Source organism: Neltuma alba, unplaced genomic scaffold, assembly GCF_004799145.2.
Source record: "Neltuma alba isolate B1F8T4 unplaced genomic scaffold, ASM479914v2 tig00010270_pilon, whole genome shotgun sequence".
Classification (NCBI taxonomy): Eukaryota; Viridiplantae; Streptophyta; class Magnoliopsida; order Fabales; family Fabaceae; genus Neltuma; species Neltuma alba.
Genome location: NW_021635195.1, coordinates 60,148 through 82,910, shown reverse-complemented (window position 1 = coordinate 82,910; position 22,763 = coordinate 60,148). Strand labels below are relative to the sequence as shown.

The window sequence follows — 22,763 nt, the reverse complement described above, 5'->3', positions numbered from 1 at the left end:
AATCCCATAAAATAAATAATTATTCATACTAAATACTTTTTTAATTATTTTTCTCAGTTGCAATTTAAGTTTCTATTCTTTATTTTTAATGTTTTGTATCAAACAGAAGCTTAGTGTTTTAGGATTTCTAATTGAATTCACCTTAATCACTGAAATGCAAAGACTCTGGTTAATCCTTCGGCAGAAATTTCAGTTGAAGGAGCTGGACGACGCAAACAAAAATGTAAGACAAGGGGTTTGCAGTAACATTGGCAGAAAAAGGGGGCTGGTGGCAAACTGCTTTATTGCAAAGGACAAAATTGCAAAGACCCTGAATAATAGGCCTAAAGCAGTGGGGGTTCGTTTGTACGGTCGTACAGGGGAATGAGGCCATACGAGGAGGCAGTTTGGTAAAAAATAAACAAAATAAAATGAGAAATTCTCCATAAATAATTTTCTCTCCTTCCCACAACAACTGATCCGCGGTATTTTCATTTGTAACCACCGTCTCTTATTAGATCCAGTTCCCAGTTCCAGCAAACAAGCCCATCAGGTGCAACACTAAAACCGTTCTCTTTCTCTCGCTTTTTAAGCTTACCATTGGACTAGTTCTTCCTCTGCTTCCTCTGTTTCTCTCATTGGTGTCACATAATTTGGTTTTCCGTCTTTTCTTTCGTTTTCCTGGTAAACGGGAGTTTCTTTACGTTGCCTGTTCTCGTTTGATTATAATATTCGCTGGATTGGTGGCTATTGCTTGCGATCAAGAGGTAGATTAATGATTTCGGAACCCCTTGCTGTTTATGAGAAATGATTTTTTCTTGCAAGCATTTGATTGCTAAGAATTTAAAGAAGAAATGTGAAGAAAAAAATTGCATCTTTCTGAGGGAGGTGAACGATCAATTAATAGCAAGCCAAGTGATTACTTCACACTTCGTAAAATGAATCATTACTTTTCATGAGTGAGCATTAAATGAACTGTTTAATAATCTTCTTTTGTTTGCAGTTTTAAGGATATTAGGAGACAAGATGGCTACAATAGAAGAACCTCTGTATCCCGTAGCGGTTTTAATTGATGAGCTGAAGAGCGATGATATCCAGCGTAGGCTAAACTCGATCCGCAAACTTTCCACAGTTGCACGTGTACTTGGGGAGGAAAGGACCAGGAAGGAATTGATTCCCTTTCTCAGTGAGAGCAATGACGATGATGATGAGGTGCTTCTAGCGATGGCAGAGGAGTTGGGGGCTTTTATCCCTTATGTTGGAGGCGTAGAACATGCCAATGTGCTACTGCCTCCATTAGAAGCTCTCTGCTCGGTTGAGGAAACTTGCGTGAGGGACAAAGCAGTGGAGTCACTATGTAGAATTGGAGCTCGAATGAGAGAAAAAGACTTGGTCGAGTACTTTAATCCTCTGGTTAAGGTACAAGGTTGCACTACCTCTTTCTGCTTCTTCTTCTTCTTCTTCTCAATTAATTTTTACTGAAAAGAACTTATTGACAAGAAGAGGTAACAGTACAAAGTTGGTCAATAATCTACTTATTGACAAGAAGGCACAATATTACAAAGTTGGTCAATAATTTTTGAATGATTGTTCTTTTTTTAATTTCTTAGCTTGGATTGCCTAGGAAATGCATCAGCTCTCTATTGGTGCTTAAAAACCAAGTAATGCGGGCCACAACTCCTGGTGCCATATTGATTTAGGTTGGAGGACCTGACTCAAGGGACCAGTGGTGAAAGATTACGTTAAGTTTCATTCATGGTATCTTTGCCTGGGTTGTCATACTTTGAGGCTAGTCACACTCTTATGGGTTTTATATTGAATACTACATTCTAATTTCTCAAAAATATATATGCTGATGAGCTGTTGATTTCTTTGCTTATATCTAATTTCTCAAGTGTTGGTAGAACACATAAAGTGCCACAAACTATAGGCTTCAGGTTCAGAGTGTATATTTACTTCTATATTATTGTTTGATGTTACTACCATATGTGCGTCGATTGTCTTCCTTTTCAAAATTTTCATCTTCCTTGTTGATATAATGTACCTGACTGTAGTTAGAGTGAAAGTGCACTAACCATTCACTTGGATCCAACATGTAGAGGCTGGCTGCTGGTGAGTGGTTCACAGCGCGAGTTTCCTCATGTGGTTTGTTTCATATGGCTTACCCTAGTGCACCGGAGGCCTTAAAAACGGAGCTGAGAACTATGTACGGTCAGCTGTGTCAAGATGATATGCCAATGGTTAGGAGATCTGCTGCAACAAACCTGGGAAAATTTGCTGCCACTGTTGAAGTTACTTATTTGAAAACCAATATCATGCCCATGTTTGAGGATCTAACACAAGATGGTATGTCAAATTTATGTACTATTTCTAGCTTTAACTGTGATAGATAAGAGAGGGAAGGGGGGCTGAAAATAGGAAATATGAAAAGAATATGCAGTTCTACATATGCTGTGTTAGTCAACCTAGCACGGGATAAATGAAAAGTTGAGTTTGTCATGCTTATGCATGTGCAGAATCTGTTATTATTTTTGAACATGCACCGCTGGATGAGATTTAAATTAATGATTTCTTTTTCTTTCAGAACAAGATTCTGTTCGGTTACTTGCTGTTGAAGGCTGTTCAGCTCTTGGGAAATTGGTGGACCCTCAAGATTGTGTGACACTTATCCTTCCTATCATTGTTAATTTCTCCCAGGTATATTGAGCATTTACATATATTTTGGAAGTTGTGGATTCTCTGGTTTGGTTTTCCAAGAAAGAAGCCACTTCACCCTCCCCTGGTCTCATTTTGGAAATTCATGAGGATGGAAATATTTTTTACTAGTGAGAGTGATTTTCAGGGTGAGCAAAAAGTCAAGTAGTCATAAATAACAGTTAAAATGTGGGATGCTAGTCTGTATAGGTTCTGTGATTTCTGTTTTTTCTTTATATTTAGTCAGTTGTCATGTTCCAAGCTCATACTCCCACCAGCTTTCCACTTTGAGAATTTTTTCCTGGTTATTCTCAATAATGAGATAATCATGGAGATGGATTAAATGGAATTTTTTCACCAGGATAAGTCATGGCGCGTTCGTTACATGGTTGCTAATCAACTATATGAGCTCTGTGAAGCTGTTGGTCCTGAGCCCACCAGGTAGCCTTTCCTAACTGTTAAATGATTTTATTGTTTTCGATTTGTGCGCTTTCTTTTTTTTGCCTTCTGCTGCTATCTGACAATCTGTTTGGGAAATGATGATATTTTTAGATATGCATTCTTCAATCAGCCAAAAAAAAAAAAACTGGGATTTATGAAAGAATGTATGTAAATTGTGACAAATCTAATTTGACCGTATGTGATGATGGTAATTCTTAGGTCAGACTTGCTTCCTGCGTATGTTCGGCTACTGCGTGATCATGAGGCTGAAGTACGTATTGCTGCTGCTGGAAAAGTTACAAAGTTTTCTCGCATGTTAAATCCAGAACTAGCCATCCAGCATATTCTACCATGTGTGAAGGTAAACATTCCTAAAGAAATCTTTAAATGTGTAGAAGTTATATGTTGACATTTTGTAGATTTGGTCTGTTATGATGTCTAAATATATTTACAACTGATCAAGTTTTCCTGCCATAGGAGTTATCAACTGATTCATCTCAACATGTTCGCTCTGCATTGGCTTCAGTTATAATGGGAATGGCTCCAGTATTAGGGAAGGTAGGGATCTCTCTCTAGTTTCCAACATTAAGTAAACTATTAGGAGCTTTATACATTGTTCTTAAATATTTTGTGTAGAGGAAAAGCTAGCATAAGGCTATTTTAACTTCTAAGGATCCGCAATCGAACATATATATTTAGTCTTTCCAGGAATGGTGATGACATTGATGTATATGCGAGATGGTGCAGTAGGTTCATCTTGTAATGGATCAACTTTAAGACTTTATATATTTTAGCATCATATGAAATATATTACTCAGTGAAATAGATGTACTAGGCAGTTTACTTGAATCAAGATGGGAGTATGAATTTTGAAGCACGTCGGCTATCTCTATTGTAAACGAAACAGAAAAACAAAGAAAGATTGACAAGGTTGAGCTTACTTGAATCAAGATGCTAGTCCAATGTGAATTCTGTTGTACTTGGATAGATTATATATATATATATATTTGATGTCTCATTTAGTTACTATGCTCATGTACTGATTGTTCCTATGTCATTGCCTATTTTCTTTTGCTTTACCTCATGGAACAATTCCCTTCATTTGTATGTCTTTTTACATTTACTTTATTCCTGGGCGGGTTGCAGGATGCAACAATTGAGCAGCTTCTGCCAATTTTCCTTTCACTTTTGAAAGATGAGTTTCCTGATGTCAGGCTGAACATTATCAGCAAGCTCGACCAAGTAAATCAGGTTTGCAGCTTCAAACGTGAATATCTCTAAATTGGTGATTTAAGTTGAAAACTTTTACTTTTTGTTTTTTTAGTTATTGATCTCCTCTATTAAGCTTTGTAAGTTCCATGTTGATGCAGGTAATTGGCATTGATCTATTATCTCAGTCTTTATTACCAGCTATTGTTGAGCTAGCCGAGGATCGTCACTGGAGAGTTCGACTCGCAATCATAGAATATATACCTTTATTGGCAAGTCAGTTGGGTGTAGATTTTTTTGATGACAAGCTTGGAGCACTTTGCATGCAATGGCTGAAGGACAAGGTTTACAAGACATTTAAATTAAGTTCTACTTTCAAATCCATGGTGCTTTCATTTTTGAAGTGCATATTATTGACCTTAACAAATGACTGAAAGACTTGCTTCGTGCTAATGCTGTTAATTGTAATCTATAGCCTTCACTGCTTTAAACTGTTAAGCTTCTGTGCTTTCTTTATCATCTTTTACTATTTATTAATTCTTAGTGGATTGGCTTCTTTTTAATGTGTGCGTATATAGTTTTAATGCATTAGCAGTGTGAGTTAACTTCTTTTGCAGCAAATTTTAAAAAAAAAGAGGGTTTTCTGTAATGCATGTGTGCGCATTTTTTTAATAAAATTTTTAGACTAGATAGCTAAAACAAGAATTGTTCTTCGAATCAAATGATAGTCATTTATAGTTTACAAGATGCATTTTGTGTTGTTTGCATTTTGTTGGTGTAGTCTGCAAAGGAATTGAATTTGAAAACGAACCTGATTTTGAAGATCTAAAGCAAGTTATGTGTTTGATGAAAGGTTTATAAAATTTTCCATTTGCCAAAATTTCAGGCTTATTTTCTTGTCAGGAAGCTGACAATTTGGTGTATTTTTTAATTTAGGGTCAATGAATTATGCTGACTTCTTCAGCTTTTTTCATTGTTTTAGGTCTACTCAATTCGTGATGCGGCTGCTAATAACGTGAAACGCTTGGCAGAAGAATTTGGACCAGATTGGGCAATGCAGCATATAATTCCTCAGGTTCATTCTGTGTTTCTGCTTTCTTTTTATTACTTGATTAATGTTGTTCTGTTTTCCCTTCTGTTACTTGATTTGTTGATATGCATTAAGATGATGTTGACAAAATTCTGCCATCTGATTTATGAAATAAGCCCCCTTTAGTACAGTCAACGTTTTATTTCACCCTGCACTCCGCTGGTTTGGTGTTGTTTTGCTTGTGACAAAGTTCTTTCTAGGAAACTGATGTCTTAAAATTTTCTTCATGTTTAGTGAACACTAACGCCCTGTTTATTTGATTCCACCCTCACTTTCACTTCCTCTCTCCCCTTCTTACGTACCAAATGGGGCCTATGGTTTCTTAAAGATACTATAAATGGTTAGGTTGAACATATTTGGCCTGGTATTCATCCAATAACGATTTTGTTGCAGGTTTTGGAGATGATAAACGATCCAAACTATCTTTATCGAATGACCGTTCTTCATGCAATCTCTCTGTTAGCTCCTGTTCTGGGCTCAGAGATTGCTTCTTCAAAACTGCTCCCTGTAGTCATAGACGCATCAAAAGACAGGTAATATTGATGAGCCCTCAACCTCATGTCTTCATCAGACTCATTGCTGATAGTTGGCCTTGCAGGGTGCCCAACATCAAATTCAATGTAGCTAAAGTTCTTCAGTCCATCATTCCAGTTGTAGCTCAGTCTGTAAGTAGCTGTGATTTAAGCCTTTTCATCTATAATGTACTTCAAACTTAAATTTTGAATATGCAATTGCAACATGCTACTGATCAAAACTATAATAACTTGGAAATTATTCCAACGTAAATTTGGTGATATTAAGAAATTTATGGCGGATTGAATTCCTTTCTTGCTAACAAGATCAGACTTGTGACTTGCTGAATTGGCTAAACTTATAATAAACTAGGCAGGTAGAAGCTAATTTAAATATTGGATAAATGTATCTTGGACAACACTTATTTTTGCATATAGGTATAGCTGATGCCAAATCTTTAATTATCAATCTTTCACAAGTTATTGTAGATAGCATCAATCAGTGGTGTTTATGCCTACCGCTACTGATTCCTATTCCTTAGACTCCACTTCCTTTTCTTTTGGATACGAGCCCCATTCTTTTTACCTACTCTCCCCAACCCGTTTAATTCATTTTTTCATTCATGCTTTTTAACACATGGAAGTGATGCATATTTATTTTAATTTCTCATATTCCAAATACCATTCAAACAATGAAGGTGGTTGAGAAGGCTATCCGTCCCTGTTTGGCTGAACTCAGTGAGGATCCTGATGTTGATGTTAGGTTCTTTGCCACCCAAGCACTACAATCTAACCATGAAGTCGGAAAGCCCAGCTAGATCAATCTGATTATTGTTATCAGTTCTTTCCCCTTGTTATCTTCCCTGTTTCCTTTGTTATTGGAATCAAGAAAACTTGCATATTTTTCTGTAGCTCACATTATTGCTGCTGAGGCTCTGTTTTAATCATTTCCCCCTTGAAATTTATAGCAGTTTCTTCTTTGTAGCATTGTAAAGTTGTCCAGAAGTGGATGGATTTTGATGTATACATTAAAATGTCAGAGTATATATGAAAATCTAAATATCAAAATAAGATGAGCATGTTTTGTACGTACATGCCAGATTCACCATGATGTGTCATTGGCTGCAATAATCGAATAATCGATTCAGTTTCCTGGGTGTTTTTTTTGGGGCTCTTTTTCTTAGGCCAACCAGTTTTTCCTGAGTCATTTGATAGCTTTGTAGGTCAGTTATAAGAGCCTTACTTGTAAATCAATTTGTAAAATTTGAAGAATGAATATAAAAAATTACGCAAATTTAGTTGCAAGTCTATGAGGTTGACTTGTAAATCTAAGAAATTGATTTATAAATATTCAACTACTTATATTTTAAGAAGTTGGCTCGTAAATTTTAGAAATTTATTTATAGATCTAAAAAATAAGTGTGAATATTAAAATATTGATATTTTAATAAAAATATTTAAAGAAAGGTATCTTCTTTAACTGTTCACTGGTCAATGCTAGCCAGGCAGTAGTCAACAGTCAGTGTCCCTGATGGTAATCGGGTGTGTGGTTAATTTCCCTGGTGTATGTGTTGTTATACATGCAAATTTGAGGATGGCAAAGAAAATAAAACGGTAAGAAATTTGAGAATATTTTAACAGATTTGTTTATATTTATTTATAATGAGTCTGTTGTTTAAAAGTGATATATAATCTTTTATTCATTTCCAAAACCCGACAATTTTTGTATCTCCTCCCTTCTAGCCGCCCCGCCAAAAAAAAAAAACACTCCAACTGTCGGTGCGATTTGTCAGTTTCACAGATGAAATCATGAAATAACGTATTTAAAAAATCTTCATCATTTGACAGATTGTAATCTTTTTTATCTTGACAGTGGTTCTAAATATAAGACTTATTTTATAACGTAAAACCCGAAACTATGCCACGTGTTGTGGATGAAACATGGAAGTAAATAACGGTTACATTTTGGCGGAGAGGAGGGAGCCAAAACAGAGGCGCGAAAGGGAGAGCAACTTGTTTCCTCCAAATACCCTGGCCAACATTGAATGTGTTCCCTCCAAATTCAAAATCATAAGGTCAATATGAACATAGCTTCTATTGAAGCACTGACTCTAATTAAGAAGGAGCATTTGAAAAATTATCTTTCGATAAATATAAATTAGATCAGATAGATTTTGGTCCATAATTAGACACATAATTAATTACTGTATACCGACACGTTTTCAGATTATTTAAGACATTGGCATTAGGATGACTGATTTTGTCAGCAAGATGAAAACAATTTATCATCTACTAACATGGATAGCTACCTCAATGATCTCAATCATCTATTTTCTTGACAATATATATATCGGACTAATGGTAGCACTATTTATCATTCGAGTATATTTTTTTAAAATTAAAATGACAGTTACTACTTACTGATGCTTTGGGATTACAAAGCGGAAATAAAAGATAATGTTTACTTCCAGAAAAACTTATATTCCCTCTGGTCCAATATATAAGCTTCACTTTTAAAAGTGTCTGGTCCAAAATATAAGTTTTATTTTTAAGTTTGTCTGAACATTTATTGTTTTTTTTCTTCTTATTTTGCCCTTAGTTGACTATAATTAATATTCTCTCTCTCATTAATATTATCCACATATATTCTTTTTCATCATTTTTTTATTCATTATCTCTCTCATTTGCTCTCTTAGTAAATAAGGGTAAATTTAGAAAAAAATAATAAATTTCTGACCTATTTATTATTTTTAACTAATTTTAACTGTTAGCTCGTTAAACTTAATTCGGTTGTGGACTATACTACTACCTCTGGTTTTTAATATACAAGCTAGTTAAAAATTAAATTTGGTTCTAAATGTAAGACTTTAATCAACTTTATCTTTTAAATTCGTAATTCATTTTCTAAAGTATTCTTATTAATTACACATGTTAAAAAATTTTCATTCAAGGGTAGTTATGATTAAAATGAGTAATTAAAAAAAAATTAACTTATATTTGTTACAAATAACTAACTTAACTAGTTTTTTTTAATCTATTTAAATCAGTTAAATAGCTTTACAAACGATAGGTAGTATTAGATTACAAAAACAATGACTTATCCATATATTTTACAAAAGGCTAGACGCAATTATAAAGTGTCGTACCGTTTTGAATAATAAATAAATAAATAATATAAATATTTTCTCGGCATGTTCAGTTTATGCTATTAGTTTCAAAGGAGAATTGCAATAAAGTTCCAATAAAAAATAATTGCAAAATAAACTTTAAAAGTTATTATTTCTTATTTTAAAACTTGTGATTACAAGTTACTTAGATTATTATTAAAAAAATTTTATAATTATTTTTTTATTTGAGACTTTATTATAATTTTCCGTAGTTTCAAGAGTCTAAACCAATATGAACACAGAACATGCTCCCAAAATCATATTGGCACATACTCCTCCTGAGTCTCATGGTAGTTTTAAGATAGAACTAGAAGATTTTTCTCAATCCTATTTATGAGTTATTTTATTAAATTTTTAGTACAAATATACTATTTTGTCTTTTATTTAATGTAATACAGGTAATTATTTTTTTGTTGAAAAGTGTATATATTAAATAAGAATAAATCTAAAAAGTTATTATATTTTAAAGAAGAATTAATGTATTTTAAGGTTTTTTTTACCTGTGTAAAATATATTAAAAATGCTTTATAAATAAGGCTGAAGGAGTATATTGCACTGCAGCAGTATTTGACTTCTCCCACAGCTCAAAAATTGTTGTTGACCACCAAATGATATATTTCAGTCCTTAATATAAAAAATAGTTCATCAATTTGAATAAATTAAAAAAATTAGTTAAGTTAGTTATTTATAATAAATATGTGCTGTCTTTTCTAATATACTCTTATTAATTATATATATTAGTTAGAATTATTATTTTATAAAACCTTTAATATGTAAACTACTATAAAGACTACCTTAAAAAAAAAATAAATTAAAAAATAAAGTATATTAAGGTTTTATATTTAGGATGAAATTAATTTTTATATAAGTAGTTTTTTTTCCTTTTCTAATTAAAAAACCCACTTTACAGTAAACTTTGCCTCTCCAGCAAGTACTTTTTCATTCACTCGAGTCTAATCGGATGATGCTGACTCTACAAATGTTGATGGCTCATAGCCTTATCGCTCATCTTTTCCATTCAGTATGAAATGAACAAGATGCGTCTGTTCTGAACAATACCTCTTGAAATTTGATTTCGGTATGTGAATTTTATACATTTCTATAGCAGTATTTACGTGCTGAGATGTAATCATCGTAACCAAACCAAACACAACAACAATTGAATGTACTGAGACAGGCACAAGCAGATTTCAACTTGGTAGGACCACCTTATACGGATTAGTCTCATCACTTTTTCCCCCAGTCACTCTTTACCAATTCTATTCTTCTCTTCAGACCCATCCCTTTTTCTGTTTTACTCCAACACCTGTGTTTCTTGTTCTTCCTCATGGCATCTTCTTCTCAGTTTTCTGGTGCAAAGTATGACGTATTTATCAGCTTTAGAGGCTCAGACATACGCCATGGTTTTCTTAGCCATTTGAGAAAGGAATTGCGGCAGAAACAAATTGAAGCCCATGTGGATGACAGACTCGAAAGAGAAGATAAAATGTCACCTGCACTTGGAAGAGCGATTAGAGAATCACTTATCTCACTAATCATATTTTCAAAGGATTATGCTTCATCAAAGCGGTGCTTAGACGAGCTGGTGCAGATTATTGAGTGCAGGGACAACCAGAACCAGATTGTAATTCCTGTTTTCTATAACACAGATCCCTCAGACGTGAGGCATCAAAAAGGTTCTTATGGAGACGCTTTAGCCAAACATGATGAGTATTACAAGGAAAAGGTGCCAATTTGGAGATCATCTCTGAATAAAACTGCTAACTTATCTGGGTTTCACTATTTATCCAACCATGCGTAAGTTCTTTTTCCCCTCAACACTTTTCTTGATTAAATAGAGATATAATTTTACTTTCATAATCTTTTTATTTTCCTGTGAGTATAGGGATGAGGCTGAGCTTATAGAAGATATTGCCAAATGTTTGTCAACAAGGTTGAATCTTATGTACCAAAGTGACTTTACAGATCTTGTTGGAATTCATGAAAGAATTGCAGATTTAGAATCACTAATGAACCAAGGATCAGAAGATGTTCGTGTCATTGGAATTTGGGGTATGGGCGGTATCGGTAAGACAACTATTGCCGCTGTAATATTTAACCGATTTTGTTCCGAATTTGAAGGACATTGTTTTTTGGCCAATGTGAGAGAAGAATCAAAGAATCATGGAATCATTTGTTTGAAGAATAAAATGTTCTCTAAACTACTCAAGGAAAATGATTTACATATCGGTACACCAAATGGAATACCCCCTTGTGTCAAGAGAAGGCTTCTTCGAAAAAGGGTTCTTGTTGTTCTTGATGACATTAGTGATTCGGATCAACTAGATAATTTAGTGGGAGCACTTAACTGCTTTGGACTTGGGAGTAGAATCATTATAACAACTAGAGATAAGCAAGTGCTAGCTAAAAATGTTGATAAAATATACGAAGTTAAGCCTTTGATTCGTGATGATGCTGTTCGACTTTTTATGTTGAATGCCTTTGAGAATAATGATGTGGAAATGGGGTGGATTGAATTGTCAAGGAAGTTTATTAGTTATGCTAAAGGCATTCCGTTGGCTCTGAAAGTCTTAGGTTCCTTCCTTTATGGTAAAAGCAGGCAAGAATGGGAAAGCCAACTTGAGAAGCTCAGCAAAATGCCAAATGCAAAAATTCAAGATGTGATGAGACTGGGTTATGATGATCTAGATAGAGAAGAGAAGAACATTTTCTTATATATTGCATGTTTTCTCAAAGGATATGAATCACAACAGATAATTGTTTTGCTTAATTCTTGTGGTTTCTCAACCATTATTGGGTTAAGGGTCCTTCGAGACAAAGCTCTTATAACTGAAGTATCAAACTCCAGAAAATCAATAATATCTATGCATGATTTGATCCAAGAGATGGGTCGGGAAATTGTTGGTGAAGAATCTATTGACAATCCTGGAAAACGTAGTCGATTATGGGATGCTAATGATATTTATCAAGTATTAGCACATAACACGGTGAGAGTCGTGACTGTATAATTATATATTTATATTCGTTCGTTATTTATTACCTTTTTTTTTGGGTTTCTTCCCTTTACTTGCCAGTTTTGGTTTGCAGGGCACTAAAGCCATTCAAAGCATTACTCTGAATGTAGCAAAAATTGGAGGGCTCTGCTTAATTCCTCAAGTCTTTTCTAAGATGACAGAGCTAAAGTTTCTCAAGTTTTCCCAACATGATTTTCATGAACAAATCCTCCACCTTCCTCAAGGACTTGAATCTTTGCCAAATGAACTGAGATTTTTTGAGTGGGTTTGCTATCCTTTACCATCCTTGCCTTCCTCATTCTGTCCTAAAAGTCTTGTTGAACTTAAAATGACTTGGAGTCGAGTGGTAAAGCTCTGGGATGGGGTTTTGGTACGTATCAATCTTCCCCCCCCCCCCCCCGGCGGTCCTTGTGTCTCTTTTAAAAATAAAAGCTCAAACAATTAAATATCTCATAAATGGTGCAGGATTTTGTGAATTTAAAGAAAATTGACCTCAGTTACTCCACGCATCTGTTGGAACTCCCAGATTTTTCGATGGCGAAAAACCTTGAAGAAGTAGAACTCTCCAGCTGCAAGAGCTTGCGCAAGGTTCATCCCTCTATCCTAACCATCCACAAACTTGTGAAACTGAACCTATCATACTGTAAATCACTTACCATACTTAGAGGTGATGTCCATTTAAGATCCCTCAGTAATCTTTCTCTTAGTGAATGCTCAAGACTCAGGCAATTCTCAGTGACATCAGAGAATATGAAGAACTTAAGTTTGACAGGCACATCTATCAATGAATTGCCTTCGTCTGTGAGGCTTTTAAACAAACTTGAAACATTATACTTAGATCACTGTAAGAACCTTAAGAATCTTCCAAACAAGTTTTCTAAACTCAGTTCTCTTAGAGAACTTCGGATCATTGGTTGCATCCAGCTTGATGCATCGAATCTACACTTGTTACTCGAAGGCTCAAGGTTCCTAGAAACATTGTTGTTGCAAGATTGTCGTAATTTATTTGAACTTCCAGACAATATTAGATTCTTATCCTCATTGCAGCATCTATCACTACATGAATCAGATATTGTGAAGTTGCCTGCAAGCATCAAGCATCTCCAACAACTTGAAAAGCTTAACTTGGGTAATTGCAGGAAGCTTCATTCTGTGCCCGAGCTTCCACCATCCATTAAAGAACTATATACCACTAATTGCACTTCCCTGAAGAGAGTGATGATTTCTTCCATGGCTGCTGATCAATTGAGAGAAAAAATACGAGTGGGTTCTAGATTTCAGAATTGTGTAAACTTGGATGAACATTCACTTAGAGCTGTAGCAATGCATTCTCATGTCAACATGAAGAGATTGGCATATGAGCATTTATCAAATCTAGGACAAGGTAACATCCTAGGTGGTCCAATTGATGTTATTTATCCAGGAAGCAATGTTCCAGAGTGGTTCGTGAACAGGACAAGGCAGTCTTCAGTAACTGTGGACTTGTCTTCTGCTCCGCCGTCTTCCGTGTCTCTGGGTTTCATCTTTTGTGTGGTTGTTTCTAGGTTTCCATCAAACGACAAGAACTTTGTTGGGTGTGATTGCTACTTGGAAATAAATGGTGAAAGGGACATGAACATGGGTGCATGGACGAGCATAAATACTTGTGAATTTATGTCTGATCATGTATGTATATGGTACGATGAACGATGTTGTCTGAAAACAAGTGAAAGCATGGAAGCTGATGAAAGCAATAATCTGAAGATATGGTTCGAGTTCTTTGCTCAGACTGGGAATACCTGGGAGAAGAGAAGGGATATTGCGGTTAAAGAGTGCGGAGTTTGCCCCATTTATGACTCAGAATATCACACCTTCATTGAAGAACTGGAGTTGAGGCCGCAACTGGGATGGTTTGATGAGAATGAAGATGAGGAAGAAGCAATCCATTTTGCACAGAAATCCAATCAACACATGTGTCCACCTCTTCCAACTAAGACTAACTGGAAGACATCGACACAGGGCTTGAAAGATCTCATCAACCTATGACTGCTTCAAAGGTATCAAACTCTACCTGGGAAATGGTTATCTGAGGTTTATTAACGTGCTTTTACTGATGTTGCCCAATATATAAATCAAACATATATAGCGTATTCAAAAATATGGAAATCAAATACTACGAAAAATGCATAAGCTTTGACATCTTGGGTAAGGAAAATGAAATTGGCATACCAATACCATTACTCTGTTTGAACCAAAACTAATAAAGAAAACATAATTATATTAAAGCTGATCAATTAACTGCTTGGCGATAATATTGGACAGGCCAAATTTCTCCCATTAGAAGACTTGTCGATCAAGTGCCTCTTCGTGCTCCTTTATGATTGTTTCAACCCCTGAATCAAAATTTTCTAGCGTAGTTTCGATTTTATTGGTTACTAAAAATTAATTCGTGTCACTTAAAGTATTATTTATTCAAATTTATTTTGTATCTACAAGTTAAAAGCAACCATGTAGTTTAATTCATCACATGCATAACTTTTAGTATTTTTTTTCAAGATGATATGAATTATACATATATTTTGCTTCGTGTATACATGCGTTTTGTATATAAAAATGACAAAAATGAATATTGTATATATGGTGTTATTTTTTTGGGTTAATATAATCTTTTGGTCCATCAAATTTGTCCTTATTATAATTTTGGTCTTTTAAGTTTTAAATATAGTCCTTTAAGGGACAAAATGGTCCAAGTTTTTATTAAATTATCGGGACTAATGTTTTAAATAGAGAAAAAACTTAAGGGGTCAAAATTTATAGTTTGAAACTTAAAAAGCCAAAACAAAAATAAAGGTAAACTTAAATGGCCAAAGTTTGTATTAACTCTTGGGACAACTAATCTGACAGTCCTTATAGTTTGATTATGTTTTGAATTGAGTCCTTGTAGTTTTTTTTCTTTTTATTGAATCCTTAATCTTTACACCGTTAATAATGCCAGTCCTTGCTGTTAATAAAGCCGTTAATGGATGATGTGGCGTCTGAGGTCATCGTCTTTTTCAGTCAACTTCCCTTAGCTTCTCTCCCCCCCTCCTCCTCTCAGTCTACCTCCGCTCCTGCACAACTATTATGATGTTATTATCGTGGTGATTCTTTCATTTCTCTTAAAGTCAGGTTTTCCATTTAGAACATGATCCTTCTAGGATGTTTGAATTATGACAATCGGATAGTGATAGCCATGAAGCCAGTTGCCCAGAGCTTGAAGAATTTTTTTGCATCATGTTAAGTCAGAGTCTTTCTGTTTCTATGGTTTTCTCATATGAAACACTTTTGACGATTTGTGCTTACTTAGGATGATGATGGTGACAATAATTTGTTTCAAATCATAGCTCCACATGTGTCTATTTTTTTTGGTCTCTGTGGTAGTATGGATTTATTTCTGCATCTGAGAAATGCATTACTTGGATTCCTTAAAAATAAGCCCATAAAAGTGATGGCCAAGCAAAAGAGAAGAACGATGCTGTTATGACTTTTGGGCGTCTTCTTCTTCTGCAACGTTACATAAGTATCAGCAAAAGCAGTAGAGGGAGGAAGAATGGAAGACAGAATTCATTGCACCTCTCTCATTCTGATTTTTTATTTTGAGAGGAAGTGGAAGTGAGAATTGGGGGTGGTGGAGAAGTTATAAGGAGGGAGAAAGAGGGGTGAGGGTGGAAGGGATAATTGCACGCAGATAGTGGTGCGAGAACAGAGGTAGATTGAGTGGAGGAGGAAGAGAGAGAGAAGCTAAAGGAGGTCGGCTGAAGGAGAGGACGGGTTCATATGCCGCATCATCCATCCTCAATTAAACTAACGGCTTTATTAACAGGAAGGACTGAAATTGTTAACAGTGCAAACATTAAGGATTCAATAAAAAAGGAAAAAAACTACAAGGACCCAATTCAAAACATGATGAAACTATAAGGACTATTACATTAGTTTTCCCAAAAATAAAATACGAATTTCAAGGACCTTTAACGCCATAGGATGAGAGGAAGGTAGTGTGGGTTACTCACAAGTCTTGCTTGCTGCATGGCCCGCGTCTAACTACCTTTCTAATCAGTTTTATTTTTTTTAAAAAAATACAACACGCTATTCAGCACTAGAACTCAATCATTTTCACATACTAAAATTTCAATTCGTTTATCTGCATCAAAACAGGAAGTAGTTACGAGATCCGCAGAACGCAAGCGATTTTCTTACAAAAAAATTGCATGAACAATTGCTGAGGCAGAAACAAGAGGGAACATATGTAATACCCACTATGAGCATCAATATAGTGCGGTTGTTCTGTTCTTGATCTATTGTTAAGAAAAGAATGAATCATTATATATGTAAAAACTATTCAATATATGTGTGTGTGGAAGGAAAGACCGAATCATAACACAAATTACATTGTCTTTAATAATATTTAAAGTAAAGAAAATTACATTGACATATGATTGACCACAATAATAGGCAATTATATTACTAACCGAATAATAACACAAATTACATTGTCTTTAATAACATTTAAAGTAAAGAAAATTACATTGACATATGATTAATCACAATAATAGGCAATTATATTACTAAGTTTCATCAGTTCACCCTGTTAGGCAATACGATGGAAGAGCAAGTAAGCGATTAGCTCTTGGAATTAATAGTCCAAATTTCTCAGTCATATCCAACTCATCAGGAGAAACACCATGTGGTAGTTCCCAATTAAAGCAATGCATTAATTGTGCTATAACCAGCTTAACGGTAATTAACCCTAATTGCATGCCAGGGCATCCTCTTCGACCTGAACCAAATGGTATCAGTTGGAAGTCTTTTCCTCGGAGATCTACACTGCTATTCATGAACCTCTCTGGGTAAAACGCTTCCACATCATCCGACCATATCTTAGGATCTCGTCCTATTGCCCACACATTCACAATCACCCGTGACTTGTTGCTTATATAATATCCATTGATAGTTATATCCTTGGTGCTAACTCGAGGGAGCAGCAATGGTGCAACAGGATGTAGTCTCAAAGTCTCTTTGATCACCATGTCCAGATAAGTCAACCTCGGCAAATCAACCTCGTCGACCAAATTGCTTTTTCCTACTAGGTTTTCCAGCTCATGTTGGAGTTTCTTCATTACCCTTGGATTCTTCAGCAATTCTGAGAAGACCCAGAGACTGACAGTGACAGAAGTGTCCATTGAAGCAGCAATCAAATCCAAAAGTATGGCCTTAATATTGTTTCGATCTTTGACAAGGTTTTGTTCGTCATCATGAGAATCCTGTGGGCATGAGAATAATATGTCCACGATGTCCTTGTGTTCCCTTTTCTGCAGAACTGCTTGTGCCTCTTCATGCTCTTTGATGATTGTTTCTAACATCTCATCAATTTCCTTGCTATTCTTCTCTAAGCGTTTTGTAAAACCCTAAATCAACAATGCTTGGTCACCCATAATGAATTCTTTGTAAGATTATATTACTATTACTATTTCTTTTGCAAGACATTATTGATCTAATCTACTTTTTTTTTTGTCAAGTTCGCAAGTTATATTACTAAATTTTTTATGTGAATGTACTTTTTTTTTCTTCATTTATTTTTGTGTACGCCGTAGACTATATTTTAAGGATAACATTAAAATGTTATTAAAATTTAAAATAGAGTTAATATGATTTAATTAAAATTTTTCTTGATTCCAGTTAAACCCACAAAATTTGTATGTAATGCTCTGTATTTTTATGAGAACTACTACCTCTGGTCCTAATTATAAGAGCTAGTTAACTAATTTGAAGAAATTAAGGAAAGAAGTTAAGTTAGTTATTTGTAATAAATAAGTGTTATCTTTCCTAAAATATCCTTGCTAATCAAGTGTATTGGCTAGAATTACCATTGTTAAAAAGACTACTTTGGAAAAAAATATACAAATATGAGAGACAAAATAGATTGAGATCTTATATTTAGAACCAAAATAAAAGCCACACAAAGTCTTATATTAATGACTAAAGGTAGTAATTTATTATTTAGAGATTTTGTGAAAAAATTATTTTGTAGGTATGATTAGTTTTAAAAACTGGGATAAAAAAAAGGTACCTGAATATCAAATGGGCGCAAGAAAGGCAAGAAGTCTGCAATATTGAAAGCTCCCACCAAGCTGAGCGTCTCTTGAACTATTCCCTTCACATCGAACCTATCGTCTCTCTTGCGCCCCAGCATCATTCTATATGTCATGTCCTCTATCACCTCCCCTACCTTCTCATTTACATCCACCACCTCACGCGCCGCCGCCGATTTCTTTATTGACTCCACTGCCTCCTCCAACTCCTCCCTTCTTATAGGACGAAACATCTCCACTTTCGATGCAGTCAAAAGCTGCAAAGTACAGAGCTTTCTCATGTAGCGCCAGTAAGGGCCATATTCGGAGAAAACCATCCCCTTGGAGCCATAGCACAGGAACTCCGACGCTTGAGTCTTTGGTCGGCTCGCAAAAACGACGTCGTGCGTCTTGAGGAAAAGCTCGGCAGCTTCAGGCGAAGAGACGACAACGGCAGGCACCTGTCCCAGTCGGAGGGACATGATGGGACCGTATCGTTTTGCCAGAGAGTGAAGGGAACGGTGGGGGAGGGTGCGCAAGAGGTGGAGGTGGCCGATCAGCGGCCATGCCGGTGGACCTGGCGGTTGTTTCCGGCCATCCCTGGCTGGTTTGAGGTGAGAGAGTAGGAGCAGAAGTGATAGGGTGAAGAAGAGAAATAGAGGGGAAGGTAACAATGGAGGCAACATGTTTAGAGTTTAGAAAAGTGTTTGTGTCAGAAAGAGAAAGAAATTGATTAAAAAAGGCGATGAGGTGGGACTGTATATATAACATTTCGCGAAGAGACATTGAGAGTCGCGGTGGGCGTCTGTACGTAGTTGTGAGTTGTGGTGGTCGGAGAAGAGAAGGAACAAAAACACATGCGTTTAGCATATTTTTTGTAGCTTACTTTTGCTATTTTTTCTGGTTCCGTATTAATTCTGCCACTGCCCATTTTAATATGCTCGATGTCGTGTCTATTCCTGCCAAAAGTTTATAACAAAGCTGCTCTACTTTGGGATCTTATAAATCCAAATCATGATTTGGAGAATAATTTTTTTAAAAAATAATTTTAAGAATAGATTTTGTGAAAAAAAATAATTTTGATAAAGTGAGAGTATTTGGATAGTTGATATCAAAAGCATTTTTAAGTACAAATTACCAAAAAGTACATAAGGAAATTGCAAATAAAGACCCCTAAATATGTAAAATTATAATTTGGAACCCTAAATTTGAAAAACAGCAAATAAGGACCCTATCTCACTTTTATAAATATGAAATGTGGGTGAAATGTCTGAAATGCCCCTCAACCAAATTGTGATTTGGTCTACTGAAGTTGTCATTTGCTAAAGTGAACTTGTCGTTTCTCATAGTCAACTCGTCATTTCACATACCCTCAGTCAAGTTGTAATTTGGTATACTGAAGTTATTATTCGCTAAAGTGAATTTCTCATTTCTCATAGTCAACTTGTCATTTGGCTGAGGGGTATTTCAGACATTTCACTAACAATTTATATTTGCAAAAGTGGGACGGGATCCTTATTTGTTATTTTTCAAATTCAGGATCCCAAATTACAATTTTACATATTTAGGGGCGTTTATTTGTAATTTTTCCAAGTATATAAGTTAATATGATAATTACATAAGAGATAAATTTTAATTTATATTTTCATTTGAACAAAAACAGGTCTTCAGTCATCATATCATCCCTAATCATTATGCTATAGAATAATTACAGCTCTTTAGTTGTCACAAGTTAATCAACCCAAACCAGCTAAAATAACAAATGTCATAGTTATCCAAATAAGCCATCGAATCCCAATATTATTATCATTTTTCTTTCCTTCATATATATATTTGTATGCTACACATGGATTTCAAAACAAACACGCAAATAAAAGGCCACAAAAATAACCTTCTTTTTTGGGATTGACCATCCCAGACCTTAGATTGACAAATAACAGGTCAAAAAGCAAATCCTCTGTCTCTAATAACATGCAAATCATGAGTTTTTTTGGTAGCAAAATAATTTCTAATTTTTTGTCATAGCCAAACAAGTTGAAGAAAAACAGGTCCTTTGTCTCCAAAAGTTAGATTCCATTTTATAAAATCAGATTATCATGAAATTGAACCAAATAACAAGATCACATGAGTTCAATAGAGCAAGCAACATATGAATGTGGGAGGAAAAACAGACGAAGCCAATACTGAAACAAACAAATCAAGCCACTAGTGAAAGCAAATTGTGGTTGGAAAAAAAAAAACAAAGGTGGTAGGAAATATGAGAACGAAACAGATCCTCTATCTCTAATGAATAACCACAAGCAGCTATAAGCAAGAATGAGCAAAATAAAATATAACAAGACTGGACAATGCAATGAGTAGATAATTATTAAAGAGGAAAGAGCGAACCATAAGCAAGGAACATATGAAGGATGGACGGATAGATGCAATGCATGAGGGAAAAAATGATTATTGAAGAGGAGAGCTTACTTGAGCTGCAGATTTGAGCCAAGTAACCAAACACGTCGACCTCACCAAATTACCACCGAATGATGTCAAGAACAAATATTGCAAACCAAGGATGGGAAGATTGGACAACGCAAGGCGTGATCTTCTTCTGCTGAGTCGAGACGCTTGTTCTCGCAAGCCCCTGACAACCTCATCTACAGCAAGGCGTTCTGTCGAGTTTTAGAAGGAGCAAAGGCAAATGAGTTTTCAGAGAAGAGGCGAAGCTTGTGATTCAATTCTAATGGATGTTTTTGTCAAATATCGTTGGGTGACTTCTGTAGGACATAAATCGTAGTCCAACGACAAAAAATTTACTCTCAAAAGCGAAAATTTCCTGCTTCTTCAGAAACCTAGGTTTTGGAGGCCAAAATCTTTTGTTTTGGGCCAAACCAAGGTTGTCTTAAAAAATTTGGATGTTTGAATGATATCTGGCTCAAACCATAGTTTGGGGTGAAAAATCTTTTTTTTTTTTTCAAATTGCCAAATACCCCCCATCACCCAATCATTCTTTGTTTTCAAAGCTCAGAATTAGGGGTGTTTAAAGCTGGCCCGTCCCGTTCTCAGCTTTATTGGGGCGTGACGGGCCTGTCTTGAAATTTTTTGGAATAGGACAAACTGGAACAGGACCAAAAAAGGGGTTCGGGAAGGGACGGGACACGGGACGGGGTTGTCGTGTCCTGGTCTTGTCCTGATAGGTATACTTTTTTTTTTAAAAATATTTTGTATCATATTTAATTGTTTTATAATACATAATTATATATTATTATTAAATGTTAAAAACAAATAAAATAATAATATGAAGCCCTGGGTGGAGTAATGTTAATTGCCAATAGCTTGCTTGGGTCTTGTGTTTTGTGCATGTTGGCGTGGAATGGTAGCTTCTAGGAACTGATTTGATTTTATACATGTTCCAAAAAAAAAGAATGAACATCAGGAAAATAAATGAAGAATGCGGGGAATTCATAGAAGATGGACTACGCTTTTAGTTTTTATTGTTGAGGGTTACAAAAATATTTGAAGTAGGCCAATTGTTACAATAAAATGGAAAAATTTTGATTAAGGACCACATATGGGAATTAATTTCAAAGAGCCTCTAAAAAAAATCTGAAATTTCAGTTAAGGATTCTGAAATTTTACTGAAAGACCCAGGGGACAAAGTGAAATTAATTCCTGAACCCAATTTACTCAAATGCCCCGCAAAATTGTTGCCTGAAATTTGGAAATGATATGGCCGAAAAGTATGAAAACACCATCCCACTTTTCCCTCTCTCATTTTAGTCACATTCCCTCTTCCCTCTTAACACAGTTGCGTTGTGTCTCTGAAAACTGTTAAAGATATTCAACCACCGAAGGAGACTGTGGGCATCGCTGTGGCTATAGTTCCAGCGTAGCCATTGCCGTGGATAAAGGAGGAAACTTGAAAGGCTGACTCTTTGGTGTATGATAGTCGGTAGAACAACAGGAAGAAGAAGGAGAAGCAAAAATCGGTTGGAAGGCGATCGAGATAGCACGAACGAAAAGTAGAAGAGACTTCAGGCAAATAGCAGAGTGAAGCTCGATGAAGGTAAGACTCCTCATGTATCTTGAATGCTATTTTCGTGTGATTGGGTTTATTTATAAGTGAGAGACGCGAATGAAGTTCTATTTGTGCAACTGAATCATCCATTTATTTGTCAGGAGATTAAAGAAAAAACACTGATTGTGTGGGTCTATTATTGTGGTGGGTGCTCTGTTTTTTGCCTTTGATAAAGGTGGGTGCTGCATTTGTGTGCATTTGAAATTTTTTTATGAGAGGTGGGTGAACGAAATTATGAGGGGAAACGTTATGTTTGAGACAAGGTTTGGGCTTGAGAGAAGAACTTATTGTCTGTGATTGTTTGTGATTAGTGGGATAACGCTTAAAGTTAGGAAATTTTCCAGAAAAAGTAGTGCATTTACAAGTTGAAAGTGGTTAATTGATATTCAGTGGTGTAACAACTGAAGTTAGAGAATTTGCCAGAAGAAGTAGTGCATTAACAAGTTCATTGTGGCAACTTCATCTTCAGTGTACTGACAATTTATTCTAGGTAATTTACATGACGAAT

General features: G+C 35.4%; 3 protein-coding genes across 5 annotated transcripts; 2 read left to right on the top strand and 1 right to left on the bottom strand.

Moving 5' to 3' along the window:
- Positions 1 to 586: 586 nt before the first annotated feature.
- LOC114755434 (serine/threonine-protein phosphatase 2A 65 kDa regulatory subunit A beta isoform-like) lies at positions 587 to 7,029 on the top strand. The gene is made up of 13 exons (XM_028944311.1): positions 587 to 746; positions 983 to 1,398; positions 2,079 to 2,325; positions 2,564 to 2,676; positions 3,035 to 3,114; positions 3,334 to 3,475; positions 3,592 to 3,672; positions 4,261 to 4,365; positions 4,485 to 4,667; positions 5,306 to 5,398; positions 5,807 to 5,946; positions 6,012 to 6,078; positions 6,624 to 7,029. The coding sequence occupies exons 2-13, from the start codon at positions 1,006 to 1,008 to the stop codon at positions 6,741 to 6,743; spliced, it is 1,764 nt and encodes a 587-aa protein (XP_028800144.1). The 5' UTR covers positions 587 to 746; positions 983 to 1,005; the 3' UTR covers positions 6,744 to 7,029.
- A 3,371-nt stretch (positions 7,030 to 10,400) lies between these two features.
- LOC114755429 (disease resistance-like protein DSC1) lies at positions 10,401 to 16,354 on the top strand. Of its 3 annotated transcripts, none has more exons than XM_028944307.1 (5): positions 10,401 to 10,889; positions 10,978 to 12,079; positions 12,180 to 12,476; positions 12,572 to 14,142; positions 16,280 to 16,354. In XM_028944307.1, exons 1-4 carry the CDS (start codon positions 10,420 to 10,422, stop codon positions 14,129 to 14,131), a joined length of 3,429 nt encoding a protein of 1,142 aa, XP_028800140.1. In that variant the 5' UTR covers positions 10,401 to 10,419; the 3' UTR covers positions 14,132 to 14,142; positions 16,280 to 16,354. The 3 variants fall into 3 exon arrangements, with proteins under 3 accessions (XP_028800140.1, XP_028800139.1, XP_028800138.1); XM_028944306.1 differs by lacking the exon at positions 16,280 to 16,354 and adding an exon at positions 14,408 to 14,475; XM_028944305.1 differs by lacking the exon at positions 16,280 to 16,354 and having other exon boundaries at positions 12,572 to 14,175.
- A 219-nt stretch (positions 16,355 to 16,573) lies between these two features.
- LOC114755456 (cytochrome P450 CYP736A12-like) lies at positions 16,574 to 18,878 on the bottom strand. The gene is made up of 2 exons (XM_028944338.1): positions 18,192 to 18,878; positions 16,574 to 17,529 (listed from the first exon to the last, which is right to left on the bottom strand). Exons 1-2 carry the CDS (start codon positions 18,876 to 18,878, stop codon positions 16,705 to 16,707), a joined length of 1,512 nt encoding a protein of 503 aa, XP_028800171.1. The 3' UTR covers positions 16,574 to 16,704.
- Between the last annotated feature and the right edge of the window lie 3,885 nt (positions 18,879 to 22,763).

Excerpts from the sequence above, each read along its gene's own strand:
- LOC114755434 (XM_028944311.1), top strand. The coding sequence starts at position 1,006 with ATGGCTACAATAGAAGAACCTCTGTATCCCGTAGCGGTTTTAATTGAT. Across the intron at positions 3,115-3,333 it reads GTTGGTCCTGAGCCCACCAG|GTCAGACTTGCTTCCTGCGT; the intron begins GTAGCCTTTCCT and ends GGTAATTCTTAG. Across the intron at positions 4,668-5,305 it reads TGCAATGGCTGAAGGACAAG|GTCTACTCAATTCGTGATGC; the intron begins GTTTACAAGACA and ends TCATTGTTTTAG.
- LOC114755429 (XM_028944307.1), top strand. The coding sequence starts at position 10,420 with ATGGCATCTTCTTCTCAGTTTTCTGGTGCAAAGTATGACGTATTTATC. Across the intron at positions 12,080-12,179 it reads AAGTATTAGCACATAACACG|GGCACTAAAGCCATTCAAAG; the intron begins GTGAGAGTCGTG and ends TTTGGTTTGCAG. Across the intron at positions 12,477-12,571 it reads AGCTCTGGGATGGGGTTTTG|GATTTTGTGAATTTAAAGAA; the intron begins GTACGTATCAAT and ends TAAATGGTGCAG.
- LOC114755456 (XM_028944338.1), bottom strand. The coding sequence starts at position 18,878 with ATGTTGCCTCCATTGTTACCTTCCCCTCTATTTCTCTTCTTCACCCTA. Across the intron at positions 17,530-18,191 it reads TGCGCCCATTTGATATTCAG|GGTTTTACAAAACGCTTAGA; the intron begins GTACCTTTTTTT and ends TTGTTGATTTAG.